Raw genomic sequence first — 20,359 nt, 5'->3', positions numbered from 1 at the left:
TCTAGGCTTGGGCTGATAAGTGGCAGGTAACATTCGTGCCACACAAGTGCCAGGCAATGACCATCCTAAACAAGAGAGAATCTACTATCTCCCCTTGACATCATGGCATTACAATCGCTGAATCCCCCACTATCAACATCCTGGGGGTTACCATTGACCAGAAACTGAACTGGAATAGCCATATAAATACCCTGGCTACAAGAGCAGGTCAGAGGCTCGGAATCCTGAGGCGAGTAACTCACCTCCTGACTCCCCAAAGCCTGTCCACCATCTACAAGGCACAAGTCAGGAGTGTGATGGAATACTCTGCACTTGCCTGGATGGGTGCAGCTCCAACAACACTCAAGAAGCTTGACACCATCCAGGACAATGCGGCCCGCTTGATTGACACCCCATCTACAAACATTCACTCCCTCCACCACTGACGCACAGTGGCAGCAGTGCGTACCATCTACAAGATGCACTGCAGCACCAAGGCTCCCTAGACAGCACCTTCCAAACCCACGACCTCTACCACCTAGAAGGCCAAGGGTAGCACATGCATAGGAACACCACCGCCTGCAAGTTCCCCTCCAAGCCACACACCAACCTGACTTGGAACTATATCGCCGTTCCTTCACTGTTGCTGGGTCAAAATCCTGGAACTCCCTTCCTAACAGCACTGTGGGTGTACCTACCCTACATGGACTGCAGCGGTTCAAGAAGGCAGCTCACCACCACCTTCTCAAGGGCAATTAGGAATGGGCAATAAATGCTGTCCTAACCAGTGACCCCCACATCCCATGAATGAATAAAAAAAATAAATTGATTAATTTGAAAGAACTCTTTTGTTTTTACAAAGGGATAAGGCCATAAATTCAGAATGACCAATTATGTGTGTGTGAAGAGGAAGGAATATTTAAGTTGAACCTCAGAATCACTTTACCAGCTGAAGGTCTTTTTAATAGTTTGAAAGCTATGATCTTATTTAAAAACCTGAACAGGTTTAAATATGACCATTGGTTATTAGATGTCAATTGGACAGTTGTTCAATGTATCTGAGCTTATAAAAGATTGTGACTGAAACTGGGAAAACAGTATCCCGTTTGCCTCCCCTGTTTACCTGTTTATAAATAGAGGATGTTTCACGGCTGGCTGCCAGATCATAGAATGATGCAGCACAGAAGGCGGCTGTTTGGCCCATCATGCCAGTACTAGCTCTTTGAAAGAGCAATCCAATTAGGCCCACGCCCCTGTTATTTCAGCACAACCCTTCAAAATTTACCTTCAAGTATTTATCCAATTTCCTTATCAAATGGTGATATCGATTTTTAGTTACAACTTTAAATTAAAAAGGAATGTCCAGCTCCAGTGTAATTATCATTTTTAATTATTAAAAACACACCCCTTTAATCTCTTCACTTGTACAAATGCAGAAAACTATGTTGTTGCCGTATAAGGCATCTTACAACTATATAAAGGTGTAGTAATGTTTGTTGATATTTACTGTTTTTATACACCTGCTCTGTCTCTTTAAGTGAGCGCTGCGCACTGCCTAGCTGGGAGTCTATCTGAGGCCGGATTTATGGAGCGGCAGAGCGGCACTTTGTTGCACAGACCAGAGGCTGTGAGTTTGAGTTGCAGGCGTTAGGGGCGAGGAGATGTAAAGGGACAGGCGGTAAATGAAGCACAAAGGGGCAGCTTTTACCCACGAGTAATGGAGTGCCTCCTTTTTGACTGTCAGGTAAGTGTTCAAGGGGGTGAGCAGGGCAGGTGAGGAGGTTCTGCAATCTCTGAATTAAGATGCGGATATCTGCAAATCATGTTCACTCTCATTTCACATTCAAACCAAAAATAAAACCCTTGCAGGATTCTTGAAGGATCTGCCACACAAAGTATCTATTCACTGACTTTGTGTTTCCAGCTAGGAAAAAAATGCCTTGATAACAAAATTCATGCCATTGAATTAGCTGTTGTATCGAATTTGAATTTTTAAAGAGCTGTTTCGAATGCGATTCATTAATCATCTCTTGCCTGCTTGATTGCCATGGTCACTGACTTCAGTCTGGGACAGGATAGGCAGGTGCACCTGAGCTGCTCCTGTGTCCATTACCCCCTGTTCATTTTGCGCCAGTTTTTTATTAAAAAAAGATTTTGGCACTGTTAAACCTAAAACTCACCTTGGAGTTTTTTTTTTGGATTATATGTATCCATGTTCTTGAACTGCTTTTAAAATTGCTTAGTAGTAATGCTGGTGTGCTGTTATTGTACCAAGTCTGATGCCCCTGCATTTTTGACTGATTCAAAATGCAATTAATTCTCATTGATAGTGACTGGGGGAATGCATTGTTTTTGTGAAGCTGAAATACATATTCCTACACAGAATCAGCATCAATCAAAATAACCATGCGTTAAGTGAATTTAACAGTTCCCGCAATGGATTTCAGTTGATGTTCCTTCAACCCTTTCAATAAATTGCTGCTTTATATAACATCGAACAGTTCTGGTAATCCAGTGTAGATTAAATTCTACTAATGCATTAACTGAAGCACAAATTTAATCATTCGGTGAGATACAATTGAATGAACATCTTGGTTGCTGCAGTTGGTGGGGGTGGGGAAGAGAGTGGTGTGCTAATTGTGTGTGTCGTGTCTTTCACTGACTGAGGTGGATTAACAATTCCTGGTAGCCCTGTGAATATCCCCACCTCTGATTCATTAAGTGGCAAGTATCAGGCTTTATAACAAACCTAATGACTCTTAGACGCCCCCTTTGGACACGATCCAGTGGTTTTATCTTTTTTCTGCCTAAGGTACACAAGGGAATGAGAGTAGGCTGTTCAGCTCCTCAAGCCTGTTCCCTCATTCAGTTAGATCATAGCTGAACTTTTATCTTAATTTACCTGCCTTAGTTCTGTTTCCCTTAATACCTTCACCTAACAAAAAACTTTTGTCCTCTGTTTTGAAGTTTTCAATTGACAATTATCCTCAACTGCTTTTTGGGGGATAGAAACAGAAAGTGCTGGAAATACTCAGCAGGTCTGGCAGAATCTGTGGAGAGAGAAGCAGAGTTAACATTTCAGGTTGGTGACCTTGCACCAGAACCCTGAGGAAAGGTCACAGACCTTTCACTCTGCTTCTCTCTCCACAGATGCTGCCTGACCTGCTGAGTATTTCCAGCACTTTGTTTTTATTTCAGATTTCCAGCATCTGCAGTATTTTGCTTTTCTTTTAGTTCTTTTTGGGGGACCGTTCCAGATTTACTTTATCCTTTTGTATTGAGAACTGCTTCCTGACATCGCCCCTGAACTGTCTAGCTCTAGTTCTGAGGCTCTGCCCCCTTGTTCTGGACTCTCCCACCAGAGGAAACAGTTTCTCTCTCTTTACCCTATCAAATCCTTTCATCGTCTTAAACAATTAGATCACCCCTAATCTTCTATACTTAAGTTAATGGAAGACAGGTTGATGCAACCTGACCTCCCATATAACCCTTTTAGCCCCGGTATCATTCTAGTGAATCTGTGCTGCACCCCTTGCAAGACCAAAATATTTATCTTGAAGTATGGTACCCAGAACTGAATGCAGTACTGAAGATGTGGTTTTACCAAAGCTTTGTACAACTGTAGTGTAACTTTGTATTCCAGCCCCTTTTGAGATGAAGGCCAACATTGCATTAGCCTTTTGAATTGCTTTTTGTATCTGCCTATTGGATTTTAATTATTTACTTGGACTCTCAAATCTCTCTGCTCTTATACAGTTCCTCGTATTTCAACCTTTAGCAAATACTCTTGGCTTTTTGGGTCCCAAGTGGATGACCTCACACTTGCTCATTCTTTTGGGCCTCCTTATCTCGAGAGACAATGGATACGTGCCTGGAGGTGGTCAGTGGTTTGTGAAGCAGCGCCTGGAGTGGCTATAAAGGCCAATTCTGGAGTGACAGGCTCTTCCACAGGTGCTGCAGAGAAATTTGTTTGTTGGGGCTGTTGCACAGTTGGCTCTCCCCTTGCGCCTCTGTCTTTTTTCCTGCCAACTACTAAGTCTCTTCGACTCGCCACAATTTAGCCCTGTCTTTATGGCTGCCCGCCAGCTCTGGCGAATGCTGGCATATTGAACTCTAATTGCCATAGTTTTGGTCACTCACTTCATCTGTCTGTTTCTTTCCAACTTCCTGCTCCCATCTACACTGCTTAATGTGCCTCCTAACTTAGTGTCATCTGCAAACTTGGATATACAGCTCTGTATCTCTCTATTCCAGCAGCCAAGTCATTAATACACCTGGTGAAAAGTTGAGGCCCTGGAATCCTGGGAATGTCACTTTCCACCAGTCAGAGTACTTGACCTTTATCCCCACTCTGTGTCCTACCTCCCAAATGATTTCCAGCTTTGATCAAAAGGGTACCTCCAATTTATGCACTGAATTTTTTGTTAATCTTGTAGAATGCATTCTGGACATCCATTTTGATAATGTCCATGGACACACTCTTATCTACCTTTTGCTAAATTCCTCAAAAAATTGAATTAGATTAATCAGAGATGACTAAACCTTAACAAAATCTTTGATCAGCTGATTTGTTTAAATGCTCAGTCTCTGTGTAGATAGATTCAAGTAGCTTCCCTACAACTTGAAGCACTGTAATCTACAGGGCTATGAGCCAAGAGCTGGAAAGTGGGATTAGGCTGAATAGCTCTTTCAGCCAGCACAAACATGATGGGCTGAATGGCCTCTTTTTCTATGATTTTACATTTCTGATTTCTATGACTTTAACTGACATTAAGCTGAGAGACCTGTGGTTGACTAATTTCTCTCTCCCTTCCTTTTAAATAATGGAATGACATTAGTAAATTTCCAATCTAATGGCACAATTCCCAAATCGAGAGGTTTGAAAGATGCCACATAATTCACATGAATTTTCTCCTAATTTAAAGAAATTCTTGCATTGTTATAGATTCTTGTGTGAAAATAACCTCAAGGATCTCATAAAATGAAATACTTGAAAGTGTAACGACTGTTATGTAGGCAGATACAGAAGCTATTCTGCAGCACCTGCATCTCGCAAATAACAATGTGGTGATTGACCAGCTGATCTGCTTTATGATGGTTGTGGAATGTTAGCCAGGCCACTGGGAGAACCTCTTCCTACTCTCCAAATAGAGCCATAGGATCTTTAACGTCCACCTGAGGCTCTGATTTAACATCGCCTTCAAAGGAGGATGTCTCTACCAAAGCAGTATTCCCTGTACGGGAGTGTCAGGCAGGTTATGTAGCCAGACCTGGTATTGAGTTTGAACCAACAAATTCTGACTTGGAGGACAGTGTGCTCTCAATTGAGCCAAGCTGACATAACAACAACTTGTGGATGGGAGCTAAACAACCATGTCTGCAACTTTTTTTTTTAATTGCCATATTTTTGATAATTATAGTGTGAACGCACAGTATGTGTACAGACTTCTCTCCACTATGCTGCAGGGTTCCTGTCCATTGTGAAGCCAGAGCCTAGGGGTCAAAATGAAGGTCAGCAGCAGGAATACACAAACCATGAGTGGCTTTATCTACACAACAAATGAGTCAATGCCTGGAGAGCGTATGATATGAGCAAGCAAAATGTCTTGAAAAGAAAAATCAGTGGAAACAGTAAGCAGGTCAGATAGCATCTCTGCAGAGTATAGGGTTGCCAACCCTCCAGGATTGTTCTGGGATCTGCAGGAATTGAAGATTAATCTCCAGGACACTGCTACAAGCAACCTGGGAGAAAAATCATTGAGCTGTTAATTGTGTTCATTGCATCTTGTTTGAACACATTTAAATGTTGTAAAAAATATTGGGGATGGGGGAAGAGAGAGAAGTGTTTGACTGACAGTCAAGGTTAATCCAATTGTGTAACGAGTCTTAATTGCTTTCTAATTGGCTTGGAAAAGCAGTGCACTTGGATGGATCAGTGGCAGGAGTGTAGGGGTAGAATTCTAGTCACTTCCCTACAACTTGAAGCACTGTAACTACAGGGCTACAAGCTAGGGGCTGGAAAGTGGGATGGGGCTGGATAGCTCTGAGGTGGAAGGTCATGTGATGAAGTCTCCAGTAATGCACCCAAGCCAGAGTTCGTAAGCCTAGGAGGGTTCTGATCTAAGTCTGCAACCTAAACATCAATCTTGCCGCCTTCTGTTCATAGATGCTGCCTGATCTGAGTGCTTACAACAGTTTGTGTTTATTTTAGATTGCCCATATATGTTTGTTTTTGCTTTAACAAGTAGGCTTTTTAAAAAAAAAAATTCTCTGATCAAATTTCCCAGAACCAATCAAAAAACACTTCCTCATTGTCCACAATCCACTTATTTCACTGTCCTTCATCGCAACACTTCAACTGCTACTCTATGCCCAGACTCACTATAACTAATGCTATGGGAGATCCACCCGCATCATACATTTAGAAATGTCTATTATGTAATAAAAGTGATCATGGTATATAACAGCTTATCCGCTGCCTATCTGTTGATTTTTTTTTTCCAAAGGGTAATCTGACTTTCACAACTCATTCATGGCTTCATCGTTTGTTGATTAAATGCTTAGGCCATTGTTGAAATATAACTAGTAGTGCTTATTTTACTAATCATATGCATTTTACTAATTTTGTGATATTTTGTTAATCTGCCTGTATCAATATTTGAGTTCAAATTTTAAAAAAGCAAAAATATTTGTTTTATGCAATGCTGCACTTAAGTCACAGGTGCAGTAGACTTGTAGATGAATGCTCACCTTTTTAGAGGAAAGCTCCACTGGTGTTTGGGACAAAAATTATTTCTGTCTTTATTAAAACAAAAGTCATATTGTGACATGGTCAGCATTTTGGGATACATTTATGTGAGTATTTTGCAGCACATAATGTAGTCAGCATAGAATGCTTGGGAAGGTAAAGGTGACTTAGGATCTATGGTTCCCAAAGCACTCTACCACTGGGGGTTTTCCTCACATCGCGGCTGGGTCTGTTGTAGACTTATTGATGGAGATTGATTGCTATGATTTAGTCAAAAATTCCATTATTGTTTTATTATGCAATTGCCAAGATGGCAAAAGGTGAACTTTTTGTCCAGCAATTCCCCTGGTGTTTCAGCTGTTGAAGACGGTGAATAATTGTGAGATATACAGACCAGGAAGGTTCCAGATTCAGTTCTCATTCTGTGCTATGTTAGTTAGTCTCAGATGGCGTGGTGGTGAGGTTGCCACAATTGGCTTCACCTACCCTCTGATTAGGAAGGGCAAAAGTGGCCTTGGTCCTTGCTCCTGATTTGTGTGTGTGTTGCTGATCTTCCTCATGCTTCCTCCGTCCCCTCTTGGTGCGGTCAATTAGGCTGCAAGCATTCACCGTCCTGGCTCAGACGCAAATAGCTGCTTTGGAGAAGTGCCTCAAAGCCACATGGAAACGTGTCACAGAAGGAGTTGACCTTTTGGGCAGAGGGAGAAAAACTGGCAAATCTATTGTCAAAGCATTACACTAGTTTCATGGTAAGCAGGGTTCTCCTCCATGCCCCCATCTCCAAACCCACCTCTACCCCACCACCAAGCACTTGCTGCTGTCCATCTCCACATGGCTCCACTAAAGATAATGCACCTCCAGTTTTCGTAGAATCATACAGCACAAGAAGAGGCCATTTGGCCCATCATAGCCACGCCAGGTTTTTGAGTGAAATGGCCAATTAGTTTTACTCCCTGTTCTTTCCCCATAGCCCTGAAAATTTTTCTTTTTCAAGTATATGGCCAATTCCCCTTTGAAAGTTATGACTGAATTGGCTCCCACCAACTTTGGACAATGGATTCCAGACCATAACTTGCAGCGGTTAGTCAAATTCTCATTCTCCTACAACTGCGCCCCCTAACCCCTGCCAGAATGTTTGCAATTATTTAAAATGTCATCTGGTTACCAACACTATTTGCTGTGTCATAACACCTCTATCAAATCTCCCCTTAACCTTCTTTGCTCATAAGAGAATGATCCCAACTTCTCTAGTCAAACTACTTAGTAAGATTTTTAACTTGACACACTAACACACTAGACACTCATACATATATATGTAAGTCACTGCAGCAGTAGAGGTCATTTCCACTCTCAGTCCCTCTTCTTTGTTTATGGCAATTGTATCAAAAGTCTTGGTAGTATTGAGTATCATTATCAAGTAAAACTTGCGGTTCTCTAACTGAACATTGGCATTGAAGCCCCTGTGAAATGTAATCAGTGATGAGAGTTTCCATAAGTGAAATATTCCATTGGCTTTACAACATATAACTGCTCAAGTATACTTCATTTCTTTGCTACACAGATTTTTTAAAAAAGCAATAAATTCCAGTGACTTTTGTCCTGTATATCGTGCTGGTGACCTTATGATCTATTACAGCATAAATCTGTAACCATGGAAACTGTTTCAATGCAGCGAACAACTGAAGATAGCTGTTGTATGAGTCAACGTGTGGAAACATTGTAGACTTCAGTGCTGCTTTTTTTTTAGCATGTATCACTTTTTCTTTTCTCTGAATAATTGTTGTGATTGGAAAACTAACGATAGTTGAAGTAGAGAGAAAGGAGTGTTAGAGAGTTGGGAGATGGGGTGGATGACTTCCAGTTTTCACCTCAATAGATCATAAGATGCTTTCTTTATTAAAAAAAAAAATTTAGTTTGAGTGTTTGATGTCAAACAAAAAACAGGTTTTCTCGTAGGATTAAAAGTTAAACTATTTAGTAAACAATACCAGAAAAAATATTCGCAACCTCACCTACTCTCTCACGCACACAAGCAAGAAGCGATAGGAATTGAAGGGTAGCATGCATTTAAGTCCTCTTTGTTGTAAAGAGAGTTCACTTTGAAACTTCCTTGGTTTTACGGGAGGAATTTATGACAGCGGTGCAGGTCCGGTGTTCTATTACTTGGTTCACTGATGTAGTGCAAACTCCTCTGGTTATGACTCAGTCAAAGTCAGTGGCGAGAGTCCTGTTGCATAAGTTTTCTTGACACTATTTGAAGAGCAGAAGTGTTCTTGCTGGTGTCCTGGCCAATATTTATCCCTCAACCAACCAAAACAGATTATCTGGTCACTATCTCATTGCTGTATGCTTGGGAGCCTGCTGTGTTTCCCTGCATTATAACAATGACCACACTTCAAATGTACCTGATTGGCTGTATGTTGCTTTGGGTCATGCTGAGGTTCTGAAAGCTTCAAGTGCCTTCTTTCAAGGTAATAAGCTGTGCAAAAAGGAATGTGGAACAAAAAACTTGAAAGAGCTGTCAAAGTTAACAGTAAAAGTTTTTTTTCTAAATATATTGAGTGAGTATGGTGAGAGAGAATGTGGGCCTTTAAAGACAGATGCAGGTGAGACAAATGGAGCTGTAAGGTAACTGCAGATCTGTTAACGGAGTTTTTTAAAATTCTTTTGTGGGGATCTGGGCATTGCTGGCTAGGCCAGCATTTATTGCCCAACCCTAATTGCCCTTGAGAAGGTGGTGGTGAGTTGCCTTCTTGAACCGCTGCAGTCCATATGGAGTAGGTACACCCACAGTGCTGTTAGGAAGGGAGTTCCAGGATTTTAACCCAGCAACAATGGAGGAAAGGTGATTATAGTTCCAAGTCAGATGGTGTGTGGCTTGGAGGGGATCTTGCAGGTGTTGGTGTTCCCATGCATTTGCTGCCCTTGTCCCTCTAGGTGGTAGAGGTCACGGGTTTGGAAGGTGCTGTCTAGGGTGCATTGGTGCAGTGCATCTTGTAGGTGGTACACACTGCAGCCACTGCGTCGGTGGTGGAGGGAGTGAATGGCACCCCATATACCAACAATCAAGCGGGCTGCATTGTCCTGGATGGTGTCGATCTTCTTCTTGAGTGTTGTTGGAGCTGCACCCAACCAGGCAAGTGGAGAGTATTCCATCACACTCCTGACATGTGCCTTGCAGATGGTGGACAGGCTTTGGGGAGTCAGGAGGTGAGTTCCTCGCCGTAGGATTCCTAGCCTCTGACCTGCTCTTTTAGCCACAGTGCCACTGAACATCAAGGGGAGATGGTTAGATTCTCTCGTTGGAGATGGTCATTGCCTGGCACTTGTGTGGAGTGCCTTTATCAGTTTTCATAGTAGATGATTAACATGTTGGCAATACAGGAAACCTTTTATTAAGAAAAATCGGGAGGAACCTATTGGATTTAATACAAGTAGTAAAATAATGATGGAGAAAATAATTGCATTTCAATTAGATAAATCTCCAGGACCTGATGGTTTCCACTCCACATAATTGAAAGAAATAGATTAGGAAATTGCAGGCGTGTTGGATATAATTTCCAAAATTCTCTAGATTCTGGATTGTATGGTTGGATTGTGTAATAGGAAATGCCCCTCCATTGCTTATCATTTAGAGAAGCAGGGAGAAACCAGGAAACGACAAACCTGTCAGTTGAAATTTGATCCCAGTAGCTTCCCTGCCAGCATCATCAAGGGTGGCACAGTTGTTAGCACCACAGCCTCACAGCTCCAGGGTTCAATTCTGGGTACTTCCTGTGCGGAGTTTGCAAGTTCTCCCTGTGACCGCGTGGGATTTTGTTGGGTGCTCCAGTTTCCTCCCACAGCCAAAGACTTGCAGGTGATGGGTAAATTGGCCGTTGTAAATTGCCCCTAGTGTAGGTAGGGAATATGGGATTACTGTAGGGTTAGTATAAATGGGTGGTTGTTGGTCGGCACAGACTCGGTGGGCCGAAGGGCCTGATTCAGTGCTGTATCTCTAAATAAAACAGTGACCGAAGACTTGAACAAGTGTGAACTGATCAGAGAGTCAGCATGCATTTGTGAAGGATAAGTCATGTCTGACTAATCTAGTTGAATGTTTTAAGGTAATCACTAATAAGGTAAATGAAGAAGTGTCTGTGGATGCTATTTATGTGGGCTTTAAAAAGGCATTTGATAAGGTTCCATACAAGAAGTTATTGGCAAAAGTAAAAGATTTCCACTGTGGAAGGAACAATAGAAAAGAAGAATATTAATTTGAGGGTCTAGGAAATGTTGGTATTCAGAGAAACCTGGGAGTTCTTGTACACTTCAAGTTAACATGTAGGTACAGAAAGCAAATAGTGTGATAGCCTTTTAAGCACCAATTCCTTTTGTGATTTTTTTTATTCTTTCATGGGATGTGGGCATCGCTGGCTAAGCCAGCATTTATTGCTCATCCCTAATTGCCCTTAACAACTGAGTGGCTTGCTAGGCCATTTCAGAGGGCATGTAAGAGTCAACCACATTGCTGTTGGTCTGGCGTGACAGGTAGGTCAGACCAGGTAATGATGGCAGATTTCCTTCCCTAAAGGACATTAGTGAACCAGATGGGTTTTTACAACAATTGATCGTCTTAGTGTCATTAGTCTTAGCTTTCAATTTTAGTTTACTTTATAAATTAATTGAATTTGAACCTGTCCACAGGGCATTAGTCTGGGTCTCTTATTACTAGTTCACTGACATTAAGGATACACATAACTTTGAGGGAGTGCAACAAAGGTTCACTAGGTTGATTCTTGGGATGTGAAAATTTTCTTGTGCGGAGAGAGAGAGAGTAAACTAGGCCCACATTCCCAGTACTTTTTAAATTCTTTCATGGGATGTGAGCTTTGTTGGAAAGGCCAGCATTTGTTGCCCATCCCTAATTGCCATTGAGAAGGTGATGGTGAGCTACCTTCTTGAACCACTGTGCTGTTAGGAAGAATTCCAGGCTTTCAACCCAGCAACAGTGAAGGAAATGCGATTTAGCTTCAAGTCACGGTGGTGTGTGGCTTGGAGGGGAACTTGCAAGTGGCATGCGTCTGCTGCCCTTGTCCTTCAAGGTAGTAGAGGTCTCTGGTTTGGAAGGTACTGTCGGAGGTAAGAGTTGCTGCAGTGCATCTTGCAGATGGTACACAGCTGCCACTGTGCCAGTGGTGGATGGGTGGCAATGAAGTAGGCTGCTTTGTCCTGGATGGCATCCAACTTCTTGTTGTTGGAGCTGCACTCATCCAAGCAAGTGGAGAGTATTCTGTCACACTCCTGACTTGTGCCTTGTAGATGGTGAACATGTTTTGGGGAGTCGGGAGGTGAGCTACTTGCTGCAGAATTCCCAGACTGACCTGTTCTGGTAGCACTGTAATTATATGGCTGGTCCAGTTAGGTTTCTGGTTAATGGTTACCTCAGGATGTTGATGGTGGGGGATTCAGTGATGGTAATGCCAGTGAACATCAAAGGGAGATGGAACAATTCTGTCTTGTTGGAGATGGTCATTGCCTGGCACTTGTGGCACAAATGTTTGCCACATGTCAGCCCAAGTCTGAATGTTGTCCCGGTCTTGTTGCATCTGGACACAGACTGCTTTAGTATCTGAGGAGTCTCGAATGAGGACGTCTTAACAATGCACTTAGAAATTCACAGTATGATTAGAATAAGTCAACATCGTTTTACTAAAGGGAAATCCTGTTTGATAAATTTGAGTTTTTTTTTGAGGATGTAACTAGTAGGGTAGATAAAGGGGAACTAGTAGATGTAGTATACTTGGATTTCCAAAAGGCATTCGATAAGGTGCCATATAAAAGATGAATAGGCAAGGTAAGGGCTCATGGAGTTGGGGGTACTGTATTAGCATGGATAGAGGATTGGTTAACGGACAGGAAGCAAAGAGTGGGCATAAATGGGTATTTTCAAGTTGACAGGCAGTGAATAGTGGAGTGCTGCAAGGATCAGTGCTGGGGCATTAGCTTTTTACACTCTGTCTCTTCATCTAAGTCATTAATATGGAGAGTAATGTATCTACAATTGCTAATGATACAAAGGTAGGTGGAAAGGTAAGCTGTGGGAATGACTGAGAGGCTGCAGAGAGATATGGATAGGTTAAGTGAGTGGGCAACAAGGTGACAGAGTATAATGTAGGGAAGTGTGAAGTAATTCACTTTGGTTGTAAGAATAGCAAAGCAGAATATATTTTGAAAGGCATGAAACTTGTAAGTGTCGATGTTCAAAGAGACTTGGGTGTGCTTGTACAAGGAACACAAAGTTAACATGCAGGTACAGCAAGCAATTAGGAAGGAAAATGGCATGTTGGCCTTTATTGCAAGGGGATTGGAGCACAAGAATAAGGAAGCATTGCAACAATTGTACAAGGTTTTAGTGAGACCACATCTGGAGTAGTGTGTGCAGTTTTGGTCTCTGCATTTAAGAAAGGATATACTTGCATTGGAGGTACAACGAAGGGACCAATCTAGTGCACCTGGGATGAGGGGGTTGTCCTATGAGCGGCTAAGTAAATTGGGCCTGTATTCTCTGGAGTTTAGAAGAATGAGAGGTGATCTCATTAAAACATAAGATCCTAAAGGGGCTGGATAGGGTAGACACAGAGATTATTTCTGCTGGTCGGGGCATCTAAAATATAGGGGCACAGTCTCAGAATAAGGGATCGATCATGTTGGACTGATGAGGAGAAATTACTTCATTCAAAGGGTTGTGAATCTTGAAATTCTCTACCCCAGAGGGTTGTGGATGCTCAATTGTTTAATCCATTTAAGGCTGGGATAGATATAGATTTTTGGTGTCTCGGAATCGAGGGCTATGGCGGGTGGGAAAGTGGAGTTGAATCCTAAGATCAGCCATGATCATTTTGAATGGAAGAGCAGTCTTGATGGGCCATATGTCGTCTTCTGCTCCTAATTCTTGTATTCTGGTGAATGGTACTGAACACTGCAATCATCAGCGAGCATCCCCACTTCTGACTTTATAATGGAGGAAATGTCATTCCTGAAGCATCTGGAGGTGGTTGGGCCTAGGACACTACCCTGAGGAACTTTTGCAGTGATGTCCAGGGGCTGAAAGGATTGGCCTCCAAAAACCACAACCATCCTCTTCTGTGCATGAGTTTTATCCCGATTCCCAAGGGCCAGTGGTAGGACCACTGTTTTTTTTTTTTTGCTATATACAAATGACTTGGATCATGGAATACAGAGTAGAATTTCAACATTTGCTGACATTACCAAACTTGGAGTGGCAAACAGCGAGGATGATACGAGCCACCTGCGACAGGACATAGATATTCTAGCAGAATAGACAGACAAGCAGCAGATGACATTTAATACTGACAAGTGTGAGGTGATGCATTTTGGCAGAAGGGATAGGGTGAAGCAACGTAGACAATGGTGCAGTTCTAAAGAGTGTGCAAGATCTGGGGGTGTATGTGCATCAATCTTTGAAGGTGGCAGGACATGTTGAGAGAATGATTAGCGAAGCATATTGGATCTTGGGCTTCATAAATAGAGGCATTGTAAATGGAGGAATTGAGTACAAAAACAGTTTTGCTGAACCTGATTAGGTTCTGGTTAGGCCCCCAACTAGAGTATTGTGCCTAGTTCTGGTCACCATATTTTAGGAAGGATGGGAGTGTCCTTGAGAAGGTGAAGAGGAGATTTACCAAATGGTTCCAGCGATGGAGGATTTTAGTTACAAGGTTAAGTTGGAAAAGTTGGAGTTGTTCTCCCTGGAGCAAGGGCAATCGAGGGGAGATTTGATAAAGGCGTACAAGATTATGACTGGCTTAGATAAGTTAGACGAGGAAAAACTGTTCCCAGTAACTGGTGATGGTACAAGGACTAGGGGACACAGATGCAGGGGGAATGTGAGTAAGAACTTTTTGTGCAGTGAGTGGTAATGACCTGCAATTCGCTGCCCATGAGGATGGTGCAAGCAGAAACTATGATTTCAAAAGGAAATTGGATGTGCACTTGAAGGAAATAAACTTGCAGGAGAGTGGGACTGACTGGATTACTCCTTGGAGAGTCAGCATGGACTTGATGGGCTGAATGGCCACCTACTATGCCATAAATGACAATAACTCCGCCTCTTATGACTTCAATTTTGCTGGGTTCTTTGATTCCATATTCTGTCAAATGCTGCCTTGATCTCGAGGACTATCACTCTTTCCTCACCTCCTTGAATTTAGCTCTCTTGTCCATATTTGGACCAAGACTGTAATGAGGTATGGAGTCCAGCGGCCCTGGCAGAACCCAAACTGAGCATCGGTAAGCAGATTATTGTTAAATAAGTACTGCTTGATATCGTTGACAATGGTGCCTTCCATCTCTTTGCTGCTGGTTTGAGTAGATCAATGGGGCAGTGATTGGGTGGATTGGATTTATCCTGCTTTTTTTTGTGGCGAGGACATACTTTGGCAATATTCCACATTGTCGAGTAGATGCCAGTATTATAGCTGTACTGGAACAGCTTGGCTTGGGGCGCATTTAGTTCTGGAGCACAAATCTTCAGTACTACAGCTGGAAAGTTGTCGAGGCCCATGGCCTTTGCTGCATCTGGTGCCTTCGTCCATTTATTGGTATCACAACTGGGTGTGCAGGACTGCAGAGCTGTGATCTGAATTATTGGTAGTGGAATCACTTTGCTCTGACTATTGAATGCTGCTTCTGTTGTTTGCATGTAGTTCTGTGTTGTCATTTCACCAGGTTGGCACCTCATTTGTAGATATGCCTGGTGCTGTTCCTGGCATGCTCTCCTGCAATGATCATTGAATTAGGGTTGATCCCCTGGTCGTGGTAGAGTGAGGAATATGCTGGGCTGTGAGGTTGCAGATTGTGGTTGAATGCACTTCTGCTGCTGATGGTCTACAGTGCCTCATGGATGCCCAGTTTTGAGCTGCTAGATCCCATTGGAGGGCATCGTCAGTGTGACGACAGGACTTCATCTCCACAGGGATGTGCTCTCCAGCCAATACTGCCATGGTCTGGTGAGGATGAGGTCAAGTAAATCTTTCCCTCTTGCAGGCCCAGTCTAGCAGATATGTCCTTCAGGACTCTGCCAGCTTATACAGTAGTGGTGGACATTGAAGTCCCCCACCTGTTACCTCCTTTTGGTATTCAACATGGAGGAGTACTGGCTCATCAGCTGAGGGAGGGTGGTAGGTGGCAATCGGCAGGAGGTTTGATAGCCCATGTTTGACCTGTGTCATGAAACTGCATGATGTCTGGACTGCATGTTAAGGACTCCCAGGGCCACTCCCTCCCACCTGTATACCACTGAGCTGCCACCTCCTGATGGATCTGTTTTGGTGGGACAGAACATATCCAGGGATAGTGATGGTGGAGTCTGGGATATTGACTGTAAGGTATGATTTGAGAGTGTGGTATGTGCTGCTGCTTGACTAGTCTGTGGGACAGCTCTCCCAACTTTGGCACAACTCCCCAGATGTTAGTGAGGAGGACTTTGCAGGGTCGATCGAGCGGAGTCTGATATGTTTCCAGTGCCTTGGTTGATTCCAGATAGTCTGTCCAATTTCATTCTTTTTCAATGTTTCTGTAGCAGTTTGATGCAACTGAGTGACTTGCTAGGCCATTTCAGAAGGCTGTTGAGAGTCAACCACAGTGCAATGGGTCTGGAGTTGCATGTAGGCCAGACCAGGTACGGCTGGCATCTTTTCTTTCCTTAAGGTTGTTAGCGAATGAGATGGGTTTTGAAGAATGAGAGGTGATATCATTTGAATTAGATGAAATTCTTAAGGAGTTTGACAGGATTGATGCTGGGAGGATGTTTCCCCTGGCTGCTGTCCCTAGAACTGAGGATCACAGTCTCTGAATAAGAGGTCACCCATTTGGGACGGAGGTGAAAAATTTATTCACTGAGGGTTGTGAATCTTTGGAATCCTCTACTCCTGAAGGCTGTGGATGTTCAATCGGTGAATATATTCAAGACTGAGATCAATAGATTTTTGGATACTGAAGGAATTAATGGGGAGAGTGTGGGAAGCTGGAATTGAGGTAGCTTATTGAATGGTGGAGCAGGCTCAAAAGGGCTGAATGGTCTACACCTCCTCCTGTTTCTTAGTTATTATTATTTTCTTTGGTTAAAATCGAGGTAACTTTGTGCCATAGATCGGTAATTGGTTGGTTGGGAGATGAGAGGTAGAGTGAATGAGGGTTTGTTCACTGGTGGGAGGTAACAATTGGTGCTCCTTAAGTATCCGTATTGGGACCTCAAATTTTCAGCATATACGTCAATGAAATAGACATGCAACTCCATTCCTTCATCTAAGTTTGCAGATGGCTCGAAGTTAGGAGACACAGTAAGTTGTGCAGATGGCTGCAGAAAGTTATAAAGGGACATAAACTGATTAAGTGAGTATAAATACTGTGGCTACAAGAGCGAGTCCGAGGCTGAGAATTCTGCAGCAAGTAACTCTCCTCCCGTCTCCCCAATGCCTGTCCACCACCTACAAGGCACAAGTCAAGGGTGTGATGGAATACTGTCTACTTGCCTGGATGAGTGCAGCTCCGAAAACACTCAGAGATCTATCATCCAGGTCGAAGCAGGTTACTTGATTAGCACCCCATCCACCACCTTCCACATTTGCTCTTTTTTCACCACAGATGCACAGTGACAGTAGTGTGCAGCATCTACAAAATGTATGACAGAAACTCATCAAGGCTCCTTCGAAAGCACCTTCCAAACACACAACCCCTACCACCCTAGAAGGACACATGGTAACGCCACCACCTGCAAGTTCACCTCCAAGCCACACACCATTCTGACTTAACTATCTCGTCATACCTTCACTGTCGCTGGGTCAATCCTGGAACTCTCCTCCTAACAACAGCACTGTGTATGGACTGCAGCAGTTCAATAAGGCAGCACACCACCAAGGGCAATTAGGGATGGACAATAGATGCTGTCCTAGCCAGTTTGACACCCATATCCTATCAATGAATTATTTTTTTTAAAAAGGCAAAAGTGGCAGAGTTCAATGTGAGGTAAACTGCTTTTGGATAAGAGGAATTGTATTAGTTTCTTAATGGTGGGAGATTAGGAGATATGAATAAATGGAGAGATTGTGTATGTACAAATTACTTTTAATATCTGAACTAGCTTTTAGTTATCAAAAAGCTAGTGGAATGTTGGCCTCAAGGAAGTTGTATACAAAAGAGAAATGATGCTTCAGCCTTGGTCAGCCTCTATCTGGATTGCTGCATGCAGTTATGGGCACCTCAGGATGGGTAGATTGGTCGTGCAAGGGGTATTGTATGAAATGATATTGTGGGTTAAATTATTAGGATAGAATGCATAAACCTAGCTTTATTTCATTGCGTTCAGCAGGTTTAAGAGCTATCATTGATTTGTTGGGGTGAATAAAGATAATTTCCTTGGGTGGGGGAATTCAGAAAAAAAGTGACACAATCTTAAAATGAAAGCTAAGCTATTTAGGTGTGAAATCAGGATGTAATTGTTCATTGTTCACACAAAGGTCATGGAAATCTGAAACCTCTAAAAGGCTGTGAATGCTGAGTTAATTCAAAATGTCTAGACCGTGAGGTAGATTTTTGGGTCAGCATATTGAGGGATATGGGTGAAAGGTGGGTGAATAGTGTTGAGAGAGAAATCCGTCATGATCTGGTTGAATGGAGCAGGGCCCAAGAGGCCTCCCATTTCTGTGAATGCAAGTAAAATGGATCAAATCTTTAAAATTTGCCACAAACCGAATATGAGGAAGAGAAGGGTAAGGATGTTCAGGGTGCTAGAATAGCAATCTGCACAAACTTTGCTTAATGTTAAATGAAGTAACAGCGTAAATAATATTTAAAGGATCTTTGATTTAATACTGTGACAGGATGGTGGTCTCTGTCATATATATTCCAGACTTGATTTGTCCATCCTCTATGAAGGCAACACACATCAATTATATGCAACTACCAAAAGAGGATTCGGCCACATGATGTAAAATGGTGGGTGTAGTGAAGATGACTAACTGCTACAGTTTTTGTCTCTTAAATTAAATTACTTTTTAATCACTAACTGCAGAGGAATATTTTCACCTGTTAATTGGGGTTAATGATGGACCTTGGACAGTGTTTCATCTGTTGGCCAGCCTTTATTTCCTCTCCCATGTGTTCTCCCTAACAACATTCGATGAACAAATTCAATTTCAAACCAATTCCTAGACAGGATACAGGAAAATAACATGTCATCTGCTAGGCAATCCTTCTGTTCACTGCTGGCATGTTGTGGTATTATAACTATTAAAGCCAAGAAAACAATGTTCTTGTGGGTGTGTACTTTATAATTTTTAAACTGCATTTATAATACAATAATTGACTTGCTCCACTGGATATTTAACTTCAACACCCCCATCAGGCTTTACTTTGAATATTAATAAGCCTCAAGGGTTTCCTTAATCCCTGTTGATCTCTTAATTACTCCATCTGTTCAATGTGCTGTAAAAACACATCAGTTTTGATTTATCACTGTGTTTGTGGAGTGAGGGGAACTGTGACTTGCTGTGCTGGATTATGTTTATTTCTATGGCTATCACCTATGAGCATTTAAAAGAACTTGAAATACTACAAGACAAGACATAGTGGATACTGTTTCTTCTGTTTCACCAGGTGGTGAATTGGTGGGGGGGGGGGGGGCGAGCGGAAAGGGCATAACAAGAAGCTCCGAGTACAGGGGAGGAGTGTGGTGAAGTCCAGAGAGTTTGGAAACATGCCCAGATATCCATCTAGTGACCACTAGATGCTGCACAGAACCAAGGTTTTGGGCATGCCTTTTGAAAGCAAGGATCATTGGGGAGTGTCAGCTTTGAGAAGGATGCCATGATGTTGAGTTACTTGGAAAGGTACAAGTTTGTATTAAATAAATTTGATTTGGTGAATAAAGGGGTGATTATGAAGAAGGAAAGCTGAGCAGGAGATGCTAACAGCCTGGTACCTCTATGGCAGAACAGATGGAAAGAATGATGAATAGTGTGAAAGAGGAAGGAACAGGAGAGAGCAAAATACTCACACATTGTAAAAGTTGACGGCAATGCACTGGCAGCTGGTGGCCTTTATTTCAGAAATTTATTGCAACCACATAATTGTTTTTTGTCAGCCTGTGCTTCCCTTATTTTCTCGTACTATGATTGTCAGGGTGGCTGAAAAATGTCAGTTTATTTTGCTATCATTGTCTTAACTAGATTGAAATGTGATCATCTAAACAACAAAAGCATTATATCCACGAGTGCTTTGTCGAAACAAGGAAGTGAATGATACATGGCTCATGATTTTTTTGATTGAGCTCATACAACCTCACAGCTCCAGCGACCCGGGTTCAATTCCGGGTACTGCCTGTGTGGAGTTTGCAAGTTCTCCCTGTGTCTGTGTGGGTTTCCTCCGGGTGCTCCGGTTTCCTCCCACATGCCAAAAGACTTGCAGGTTGATAGGTAAATTGATCATTGTAAATTGCCCCTTGTATAGGTAGGTGGTAGGGGAATATAGGGACAGGTGAGGATGTAGTAGGAATATGGGATTGGTGTAGGATTAGTATAAATGGGTGGTTAATGGTCAGCACAGACTCGGTGGGTTGAAGGGCCTGTTTCA

At 42.6% G+C, this 20,359-nt stretch overlaps 1 protein-coding gene across 1 annotated transcript in view; it reads left to right on the top strand.

The window, feature by feature from the left end:
* The first annotated feature begins 1,572 nt into the window (after positions 1-1,572).
* The window catches only part of rgl1 (ral guanine nucleotide dissociation stimulator-like 1), a 299,289-nt gene continuing 280,502 nt past the window's right edge, over positions 1,573-20,359 (top strand). Inside the window, exon 1 of the mRNA XM_068037816.1 lies at positions 1,573-1,723. Within this exon, the coding sequence (XP_067893917.1) occupies positions 1,697-1,723 (27 nt within the window). The 5' untranslated portion in view covers positions 1,573-1,696. The remainder of the gene's footprint in view (positions 1,724-20,359) is intronic.

This window comes from Heterodontus francisci, chromosome 8 (genome assembly GCF_036365525.1).
Source record: "Heterodontus francisci isolate sHetFra1 chromosome 8, sHetFra1.hap1, whole genome shotgun sequence".
NCBI lineage: Eukaryota > Metazoa > Chordata > Chondrichthyes > Heterodontiformes > Heterodontidae > Heterodontus > Heterodontus francisci.
This window is presented reverse-complemented; position numbering and strand designations above follow the sequence as displayed.